This window comes from Camelina sativa, chromosome 9 (assembly GCF_000633955.1).
Source record: "Camelina sativa cultivar DH55 chromosome 9, Cs, whole genome shotgun sequence".
Lineage (NCBI taxonomy): Eukaryota > Viridiplantae > Streptophyta > Magnoliopsida > Brassicales > Brassicaceae > Camelina > Camelina sativa.
Genome location: NC_025693.1, coordinates 21,261,268 through 21,272,751, shown reverse-complemented (window position 1 = coordinate 21,272,751; position 11,484 = coordinate 21,261,268). Strand labels below are relative to the sequence as shown.

General features: G+C 36.2%; 2 protein-coding genes and 2 pseudogenes across 2 annotated transcripts; all 4 read left to right on the top strand.

Annotated features, from left to right (window-relative positions):
- Positions 3,159–3,839, top strand: LOC109126458 (annotated as a pseudogene).
- LOC104715528 (serine/threonine-protein kinase STY17-like) lies at positions 4,811–6,295 on the top strand. Its single transcript, XM_019230015.1, has 6 exons — positions 4,811–4,956; positions 5,078–5,213; positions 5,302–5,497; positions 5,577–5,698; positions 5,775–5,930; positions 6,005–6,295. Exons 1-6 carry the CDS (start codon positions 4,811–4,813, stop codon positions 6,293–6,295), a joined length of 1,047 nt encoding a protein of 348 aa, XP_019085560.1.
- LOC109126457 lies at positions 7,332–8,012 on the top strand (annotated as a pseudogene).
- Positions 8,984–10,519, top strand: LOC104715527 (serine/threonine-protein kinase STY17-like). Its single transcript, XM_010432923.1, has 6 exons — positions 8,984–9,129; positions 9,251–9,386; positions 9,475–9,670; positions 9,750–9,871; positions 9,948–10,103; positions 10,178–10,519. Exons 1-6 carry the CDS (start codon positions 8,984–8,986, stop codon positions 10,517–10,519), a joined length of 1,098 nt encoding a protein of 365 aa, XP_010431225.1.

The following is an 11,484-nucleotide window of genomic DNA, read 5'->3' as shown; positions in this document are numbered from 1 at the left end:
TGTTCATATACTGACCGGTAGTTTAATAAGCCCGTTTGTATGGTACGAAGTGACAATTTTACTAAGTTTATGTGTCTTACAAAGTTTTCCAAGAGCAAAGACATTGTTCATCAAACGTCATGTGTGGCTACTCCACAGCAAAATTGACGTGTGGAACGGAAGCATCATCACATTTTGAATGTTTCTCGGTCTCTTCTTTTCCAAGCTAGTCTCCTGGTTTCGTTTCAGGGAAAAGCAATTCTCACATCCATGCATCTCATTAATCGGACTCCTACGAAGGTACTTCAAAACTGTACTATGTATGAGCTCCTTTATGGGGAAAATCCATCTTATGATCATCTAAAAGTGTTTGGAGCGTCTTGTACTCATTGGCGTGATCGTGATAAGGACAAATTTGGATAGCGGAGTCGAAAATGTATCTTTTTGGGCTACCCTTTTGGCAAGAAAGGTTGGAAAAGTATATGATCTTGAAACCAAAGAGTTCTTTGTATCTCGCAATGTGATTTTTCAAGAGGATCAGTTTCCTTTTGCTTCACGGAATGGAGATTCTCAACCACCGCACTTATGTTCTACTAGTGAAAATGTTGATGATGATTAATTGGTTAGTACATATTGCCCCTACGCATGAAGAGTGATCTTGTTGTTCATGAACAACATGTGGTGAGTGAGATTACTCCCCCCAATGATGTTGGGTCGCCTTCAAAGGATTCTGCTGTGGTTGTGCCAAGAAAAAATGAATAAGTCTACTTCCGCTGTTAGAGAAGTCTCCGCTACCATTGATATTAATGTTGTGTCTTTTACCGGTGATGATGAGTTGGGTAAAGAGAAGCATCACAAGTTTTCGTCTGTTCGTTTAAATGGTTATGTGACCTATTCTACTTGTTTTCTTCCCAAACCCCATCGAGATTCACCCGGCTTCATCTCAAATTCTTCGTCTACGGTCCAAGGTACACATACTCCATATCCTCTCACAAATTATATCTTTGATGAAAACTTTTCTCCAGCCCATTAAGTGTTTTTAGCACCGGTTATCGATGGTGTTGAACCAACTTTGTTTGTGGCACCGAAATTACAGCTATGGAAGAGAATGGTACATGGAGCGTCATTAATTTACCTCCTGGTAAAGAAGCTATCGATAATAAATGGGTGTTCAAAATAAAATACAATGCCGATGGATCTTTAAGCCATTACAAAGCCAGGTAGGTTTCTTGCGGCAATCATCAAGTAGAAGGTGAAGATTATAATGAGATATTTGCTCGTGTGGTTAAAATTACTACTGTTCGCACTTTACAACGTATAGTTGTTGCTAAAAATTTGGAACCATATCATATGGATGTACACAATGCGTTTCTACACGGTGATCTCAAAGAAGAGGTTTATATGAAACTACCAGTTGGGTTTCGTCATTCGGCTCCAAATAAAGTTTGTCTTCTTCACAAGTCTTTGTAAGGGCTTAAGCAAGATCCTCGCTGCTGGTTTGCTAAGCTTACTAACGCTTTGACAAGGTTTGGTTTTGTTGAGTCATACAAAGATTATTCTCTTTTCACCTACTCCAAGGGTGACATTGAGATTCGGGTTCTTATATATGTTGATGATTTGTTGGTTTGTGTGAATCATTACCATATGATTAAGTGGTTTAAGGTGTATTTGGGACGTTTTTTCACATGAAAGATTTGGGTAAAGCAAAATATTTTCTTGGTATTGAGATTGCTCGGAGTTCTGAGGGTATATATATGTCTCAATGTAAGTATGTTCTTGATATTGTTTTGGAATTGGGTCTTCTAGGGTCTCAGCGATCACCAATACCGATGGAACAAAATCATAAATTTGGTTTAAGAGTGATTTTCTTCCCATTCCCGAGGTGTATAAGCGTTTGGTAGGATGCTTATTTATCTTCTTACTACACAGCCTGAATTGTCATTTTCGGTTAAGCGTCTTTCCGAGATCATGAAAGCTCCGAGAGTCAATCATTTGGAAGCCACATTCTGTGTTGTGAGATATTTGAAGGATACTCTTGGTCAAGGCATTCTCTTAAGTTGCGATTCAGACCTGATTCTTATGGCATATTGTGACTCGGATTACAATCCTGCCCACTTACACGTCGTTCGTTAAGTGGTTATGTTAAGTTTTTAGGTGGCTTGCATATTTCTTAGAAGACTAAGAATCAAGACAATGTGTCTCACTCGTCCGCAAAAGCTGAGTATCGTTCCATGCGAAATGCATGAAAACTAAAATAAAATAATATATTATAGTAACTAAATATATATAATTTAAATATGTTACACTAGATAAATTAATAGTCACTGATTGCTATATAATATTTTTAATATATTTTCAGCACATTTAAGAAATATTATAACTTTAGATATAGATATATATATCTGTATATTTAATTTAATAATTTTAAAAATATATAATGTAACTTTATGTTTATTAAATCAAAACAAAAATTTTATTTTTTTACAAAACAAATTATATTGATGAAATACCCAGATCTCCAATGTAGATAGAACTTTAGGTTTAGTTTCAAAAAAAAAATGATAATATTAATACACACATACATGGTATATAATTCATAGTATAGCCTATAGAATCTAGCTTGTGTAGTGTATATAAATCTTACCTATTATATTCTAGTCGATGCATCAAACATTTTACTATTGACTGAGATACAGTTACACCGACATTTTGATATTTAGTTTTCTAGTTGGTATAAAACAATTAAGTTATAGATGATGTGAAAAAAAACAACAAAATAATATAGGGTTTGGTAGATAAGTCCTTTAATAAACAAACAAACATTTTATAGAGTTTTGGTTCTATATATTGAACTCACTTGCAAGTTGCAACTATCTGAGAGTACACAACAACAACAAAAGAAGCTAACGTTCATCAATCGAGAGTTCGAGACTATGAAGACTACGAAGCCACATGCCGCCATGTTCGCTAGCCCAGGAATGGGCCATATCATCCGGGTGATTGAGCTCGAAAAACGCTTAGCTGGATCTCATGGCTTCCACGTCACCATTTTTGTCCCTGAAGACGACGCAGCCTCCGTTAAATTTCAATTCCTAAACTCACCAGCCACCAGGCTGTGATGCGTTTGTTGATGTCATAAGCCTCCCAACTCTGGATATCTCCCGTTTAGTTGACCCATCATGACCAAAACTTTGAAATCTCTTCAAGACCCGGACCTCTTGGGTCCGATTGTTCGTGTACCGGTTTATCCAATTGGTCCTTTGTCCAGACCGGTTGATCAATCTAAAACTAATCACCCTGTTTTAGATTGGTTAAACAAACAACCAGATGAGTCGGTACTTTAATTATATCTCATTTGGAAGCGGCGGCTCTCTCAGTCTCTCTCTCTCCACTAAACAGCTAACCGAATTGGCTTGGCGGCTTGAAATGAGTCAGCAATGGTTTGTTTGGGTGGTTTGACCGCCAGTGGACGGTTCAGCCTGTACCGCAAACTTCTTGGTTAATAGTAATGAAATATGAGATGGTACCCCGGGTTATTTACAGGAAGGTTTTGTTAGTCGGACCCATGAGAGAAGCCTCGTAGTCTCTCTGTGGGTCCCACAAGTCGAGATCCTAGCCCACCAAGCAGTTGGTGGGTTTCTAACTCATTGCGGCTGGAATTTAATTCTTGAGAGCGCCGTTAGCGGCATTCCAATGATCGCTTGACTGCTTTTTGTAGACCAAAAAATGAACGCAATGTTGCTCAACAAGGAGCTTGACACCGCCATCTGTCTAAAATACTACTGTCGGAGAAAGTGATTACGAAGGAGGAAATTGAGGTATTTTTTAGTAATGGGCCTAATTCAACACCCAAAAACTAGTTTAAGGGAGGAAGTTGCTTAACACTATATATCTTTTCCAAGGATTTTGTTTTCTTCCGATGTGGAACTCTAACACACCCCCTCACGCTCAAGATTGGACATCTAAAGAGTGAAGTTTGTGCAACTACGGGTGGTAGCCCATTTTTGAGAAGTTTGAATCTAGATTCTGATACCATTTTAGTAATGGACATAACTCTACACTCAAAAGCTAGCTCAAGGGAGGAGGGTTGTCTCACACTATATATAGCCCAATGATTTTGTTTTCTTCCGACGGCGAACGTCATTGGCTGTGAGTACATTTTGTATGTAAACTATAAACAAAACTAGGATACAATGGACCTTGGTTACCTGATTATTTTATCTAATCTTTAATCATAAAAATTGATAGAAGATTATATTATCAGTCAGTCGCCTTTCTAAGTCATCATGAAAATTATTGGCAATGAAAATAAGATTTATTTAAAAAACAATGTATAAAATTTTATAGATATAAAATTAATAAAATGTATAGTAATTCCAGATTTGTTACCATCTTTCTCCTGCTATATACAATACATTGTTGTATACAGCTCATGCATAAAAAGTTTTTCCAAAAGAGTTGCACATAGAGTCCACATATATTGTTAAACATATTAAGAAAAAAAGCTACTTAAAGATAAGATTATAAGAAAATCAAGAGATGTGGTGGTGAAAGGATAAAAAAATTAATTTAAAGATAAGCTCATTGGTAAACATTTACTGTAATACTAATTAGTATTGATTATCTCGTTTTTAACTATTAATTGTCAATTAACATTTTTAGCCAACATACACGTCGAATAACAACTCGTAAGACTACAGAGTCACCCCCACATGTTGTAGTATTATAAATAAGCCCAAGCATTTCCTCTATCACTCATCATCATCAACACTTCATCTTTTACTAATCATCCTTAGTCCTCTCAATCACTTCCAGCCTTAGAGCTGGACTAATGGCTTTCTCAAACTACCCTTCTTACAAGAAGTCCAACAAGAAATTCAATTTCAGTATCAGCAGGGAATTGCTTCTCAACCCAAACGATGTCTCAGTGGGAGAGATGATTGGAGAAGGAAACCACTCCATCGTCTACAAAGGATTGTATGTTCCATCTCTCTCTTATTTTTTATAATGATGAGATGAATTTAACATAATGGATAAACTAATCCGTTTAATTAAAAGTTATCACCTATTTCGTATGTTCTTTATAATGATTTTATAGGTTCAGAAACCGTGTTCCCGTTGCTGTGAAGATAATGCAACCAAGTGTAAAATCTGCTGTAAGCATAATGGACAAAAAGAAGTTTCAAAATGAAGTTCTGTTACTATCCAAGATGAGACATGCCAACATTGTGAAGGTAAAAAATGAGAAAAAATAATTAGTTATATTGGTGTTTTATCAATATAATAGTGAGAAACTAAACATGGTTTTTGGTGATGGTATAGTTTGTTGGAGCTTGCATAGTGCCGCAGCTGGCGATAGTTACCGAACTCATGGAAGGCGGCACTCTTCAGAGGTTCATGTGGAGTTCTCAGTCGAAACCTCTAGATCTAAAGAAGGCACTGACCTTTGCTTTGGATATTTCTCGAGCCATGGAGTTTTTGCACTCAGAAGGCATCATTCACCGTGATTTAAACCCAGGTAAATATGCTCCAGTTTATACATAAAATCTTGTGAATAGAGAAACAAATTTGAAATTTTGGTGTGTTGGTTGGTGTAGCGAATTTGTTGTTAACCGGTGATCACAAGCATGTGAAATTGGCTGATTTTGGAATTGCTAGAGAAGAGAATAGAGATGGCATGACCGGTGAGGCTGGCACTTGTAAATGGATGGCTCCTGAGGTAATGATTCTTTTGAGCTAAATTTTCTATTTCGAAACATATAAATGATTGATTTTTTCTGTTTTTGTAACCGTAGGTAAGTAGTCGTGAGGCACTGAGAGTTGAGGAGCCAAAGCACTATGATCATAAAGTGGATGTTTACAGCTTTGCTCTAGTTTTCTGGGAGCTGCTTAATGGTGTAGAGCCATTCCCTGACGTGCCTAACATTTGTGTTCCCCCACTTGTACAACATGTAAGGTCACAAATCAACTTATAAAATCTAAAAAGGGTGAAGAATTTTAAATGCTGGATTTGCTTTCCTTACAGGGTGAGAGACCAAGTCTTGCGAATACACCAGAGGAAATGATCCCCATCCTTGAATTATGTTGGGCACAAGATTCGGATGCGCGTCTTGAGTTCAAGGACATTAGGCAATTGTTAACAAGCCTGTTAACAAATTTGACCTCAGATGATAGTATTGACACACTACTACTATCGGATGAGGATGCTTATGACAGTGATATCGATGAGGATTCGGAGACCCCTCCTCTGAGTCTGAGTCAAGAGCATTGTTGCAAGGTGAACAATCTAAGGAGAAGAAGAAGAAAATACTGGTGAAGATGATGCGTCCTTTCGTTAAGATGTTCAGGGCTTGTTACAAGCCATGATCATGTCTTTCGTTGTTTTTTTTTTGTCCTCGTTTTTTCTTGTTGTAATAGGATTTTTCTTTTAAGAAAAAGCAATGCAATTCTCATTCTTCTTTTCATGGACATTTCAATTTGCTTTCTTTACCGAAAATATATTCTTGTGGTCATCATATATAAGCTGANTCAGCACATTTAAGAAATATTATAACTTTAGATATAGATATATATATCTGTATATTTAATTTAATAATTTTAAAAATATATAATGTAACTTTATGTTTATTAAATCAAAACAAAAATTTTATTTTTTTACAAAACAAATTATATTGATGAAATACCCAGATCTCCAATGTAGATAGAACTTTAGGTTTAGTTTCAAAAAAAAAATGATAATATTAATACACAAATACATGGTATATAATTCATAGTATAGCCTATAGAATCTAGCTTGTGTAGTGTATATAAATCTTACCTATTATATTCTAGTCGATGCATCAAACATTTTACTATTGACTGAGATACAGTTACACCGACATTTTGATATTTAGTTTTCTAGTTGGTATAAAACAATTAAGTTATAGATGATGTGAAAAAAAACAACAAAATAATATAGGGTTTGGTAGATAAGTCCTTTAATAAACAAACAAACATTTTATAGAGTTTTGGTTCTATATATTGAACTCACTTGCAAGTTGCAACTATCTGAGAGTACACAACAACAACAAAAGAAGCTAACGTTCATCAATCGAGAGTTGGAGACTATGAAGACTACGAAGCCACATGCCGCCATGTTCGCTAGCCCAGGAATGGGCCATATCATCCGGGTGATTGAGCTCGAAAAACGCTTAGCTGGATCTCATGGCTTCCACGTCACCATTTTTGTCCCTGAAGACGACGCAGCCTCCGTTAAATTTCAATTCCTAAACTCACCAGCCACCAGGCTGTGATGCGTTTGTTGATGTCATAAGCCTCCCAACTCTGGATATCTCCCGTTTAGTTGACCCATCATGACCAAAACTTTGAAATCTCTTCAAGACCCGGACCTCTTGGGTCCGATTGTTCGTGTACCGGTTTATCCAATTGGTCCTTTGTCCAGACCGGTTGATCAATCTAAAACTAATCACCCTGTTTTAGATTGGTTAAACAAACAACCAGATGAGTCGGTACTTTAATTATATCTCATTTGGAAGCGGCGGCTCTCTCAGTCTCTCTCTCTCCACTAAACAGCTAACCGAATTGGCTTGGCGGCTTGAAATGAGTCAGCAATGGTTTGTTTGGGTGGTTTGACCGCCAGTGGACGGTTCAGCCTGTACCGCAAACTTCTTGGTTAATAGTAATGAAATATGAGATGGTACCCCGGGTTATTTACAGGAAGGTTTTGTTAGTCGGACCCATGAGAGAAGCCTCGTAGTCTCTCTGTGGGTCCCACAAGTCGAGATCCTAGCCCACCAAGCAGTTGGTGGGTTTCTAACTCATTGCGGCTGGAATTTAATTCTTGAGAGCGCCGTTAGCGGCATTCCAATGATCGCTTGACTGCTTTTTGTAGACCAAAAAATGAACGCAATGTTGCTCAACAAGGAGCTTGACACCGCCATCTGTCTAAAATACTACTGTCGGAGAAAGTGATTACGAAGGAGGAAATTGAGGTATTTTTTAGTAATGGGCCTAATTCAACACCCAAAAACTAGTTTAAGGGAGGAAGTTGCTTAACACTATATATCTTTTCCAAGGATTTTGTTTTCTTCCGATGTGGAACTCTAACACACCCCCTCACGCTCAAGATTGGACATCTAAAGAGTGAAGTTTGTGCAACTACGGGTGGTAGCCCATTTTTGAGAAGTTTGAATCTAGATTCTGATACCATTTTAGTAATGGACATAACTCTACACTCAAAAGCTAGCTCAAGGGAGGAGGGTTGTCTCACACTATATATTGCCCAATGATTTTGTTTTCTTCCGACGGCGAACGTCATTGGCTGTGAGTACATTTTGTATGTAAACTATAAACAAAACTAGGATACAATGGACCTTGGTTACCTGATTATTTTATCTAATCTTTAATCATAAAAATTGATAGAAGATTATATTATCAGTCAGTCGCCTTTCTAAGTCATCATGAAAATTATTGGCAATGAAAATAAGATTTATTTAAAAAACAATGTATAAAATTTTATAGATATAAAATTAATAAAATGTATAGTAATTCCAGATTTGTTACCATCTTTCTCCTGCTATATACAATACATTGTTGTATACAGCTCATGCATAAAAAGTTTTTCCAAAAGAGTTGCACATAGAGTCCACATATATTGTTAAACATATTAAGAAAAAAAGCTACTTAAAGATAAGATTATAAGAAAATCAAGAGATGTGGTGGTGAAAGGATAAAAAAATTAATTTAAAGATAAGCTCATTGGTAAACATTTACTGTAATACTAATTAGTATTGATTATCTCGTTTTTAACTATTAATTGTCAATTAACATTTTTAGCCAACATACACGTCGAATAACAACTCGTAAGACTACAGAGTCACCCCCACATGTTGTAGTATTATAAATAAGCCCAAGCATTTCCTCTATCACTCATCATCATCAACACTTCATCTTTTACTAATCATCCTTAGTCCTCTCAATCACTTCCAGCCTTAGAGCTGGACTAATGGCTTTCTCAAACTACCCTTCTTACAAGAAGTCCAACAAGAAATTCAATTTCAGTATCAGCAGGGAATTGCTTCTCAACCCAAACGATGTCTCAGTGGGAGAGATGATTGGAGAAGGAAACCACTCCATCGTCTACAAAGGATTGTATGTTCCATCTCTCTCTTATTTTTTATAATGATGAGATGAATTTAACATAATGGATAAACTAATCCGTTTAATTAAAAGTTATCACCTATTTCGTATGTTCTTTATAATGATTTTATAGGTTCAGAAACCGTGTTCCCGTTGCTGTGAAGATAATGCAACCAAGTGTAAAATCTGCTGTAAGCATAATGGACAAAAAGAAGTTTCAAAATGAAGTTCTGTTACTATCCAAGATGAGACATGCCAACATTGTGAAGGTAAAAAATGAGAAAAAATAATTAGTTATATTGGTGTTTTATCAATATAATAGTGAGAAACTAAACATGGTTTTTGGTGATGGTATAGTTTGTTGGAGCTTGCATAGTGCCGCAGCTGGCGATAGTTACCGAACTCATGGAAGGCGGCACTCTTCAGAGGTTCATGTGGAGTTCTCAGTCGAAACCTCTAGATCTAAAGAAGGCACTGACCTTTGCTTTGGATATTTCTCGAGCCATGGAGTTTTTGCACTCAGAAGGCATCATTCACCGTGATTTAAACCCAGGTAAATATGCTCCAGTTTATACATAAAATCTTGTGAATAGAGAAACAAATTTGAAATTTTGGTGTGTTGGTTGGTGTAGCGAATTTGTTGTTAACCGGTGATCACAAGCATGTGAAATTGGCTGATTTTGGAATTGCTAGAGAAGAGAATAGAGATGGCATGACCGGTGAGGCTGGCACTTGTAAATGGATGGCTCCTGAGGTAATGATTCTTTTGAGCTAAATTTTCTATTTCGAAACATATAAATGATTGATTTTTTCTGTTTTTGTAACCGTAGGTAAGTAGTCGTGAGGCACTGAGAGTTGAGGAGCCAAAGCACTATGATCATAAAGTGGATGTTTACAGCTTTGCTCTAGTTTTCTGGGAGCTGCTTAATGGTGTAGAGCCATTCCCTGACGTGCCTAACATTTGTGTTCCCCCACTTGTACAACATGTAAGGTCACAAATCAACTTATAAAATCTAAAAAGGGTGAAGAATTTTAAATGCTGGATTTGCTTTCCTTACAGGGTGAGAGACCAAGTCTTGCGAATACACCAGAGGAAATGATCCCCATCCTTGAATTATGTTGGGCACAAGATTCGGATGCGCGTCTTGAGTTCAAGGACATTAGGCAATTGTTAACAAGCCTGTTAACAAATTTGACCTCAGATGATAGTATTGACACACTACTACTATCGGATGAGGAAGCTTATGACGGTGATATCGATGAGGATTCGGAGACCCCTCCTCTGAGTCTGAGTCAAGAGCATTGTTGCAAGGTGAACAAACCTAAGGAGAAGAAGAAGAAAATACTGGTGAAGATGATGCGTCCTTTCGTTAAGATGTTCAGGGCTTGTTACAAGCCATGATCATGTCTTTCGTTGTTTTTTTTTTGTCCTCGTTTTTTCTTGTTGTAATAAGATTTTTCTTTTAAGAAAAAGCAATGCAATTCTCATTCTTCTTTTCATGGACATTTCAATTTGCTTTCTTTACCGAAAATATATTCTTGTGGTCATCATATATAAGCTGAATAAATCACAAGTTGATACTGGTAAAATTCAACATTCTTCATTAGAATTGATAATCATAGTAAATGACAAAAGATTGTTGAAGGTACTCAATTGTCTAAGGAAGAAGTACACAATCCTTTTAACAATCCTTTGCTAAGATTTTATTTGAAAACATCTTTCCTCACTCACTCAAAGGACGAAGTACCATTCAAAGCGCCTCCGTATGTATTCTTTTTCTTGAAAGATAGATAAAATTACAACACATTTATCACTTAACATGAAAATGATTTTTAGATGATGGATTTTTTTATTTTTTATTTTACATAGGGCCAAAGATTATTTCAATGAAACAGACTAAAATTGCATAGTAATAGGTATATTTATTAAACCTTGAAACCAATATCAAGTATGTCGTTTGATGGTGTGATTGTTAACCAGTCATTCTGTAGTTTTAGAAAATACAGGCATAGCCCGAAAAGTTAAAAAGACATTACAGGTTGGCTGTGAGAATCAAGTCTTTTTCTTACCATTTTACATGTTACAAGTTGGATAGAAACTGAACTTCAGAGTCTTTTTTTTTTTTCATGAACTCTTAACTCTTAAGTATTATTTGACGGAACAAAAAAACACTCCCTCTTATTATATACAGAAATTGAGTTAAATATATATTTTTTCAATTTTAAATAAGTTTAGTTTGCATACAGAGTCAACATATATATAGTAACAGCTAAATAAAAAGGGGAAATAAGTTGACACATATGCAAAAGACACTACAAAAATCAAGGTAGAAGGCGTGGGTTATTTAACGTCATAAGTTAAATCGA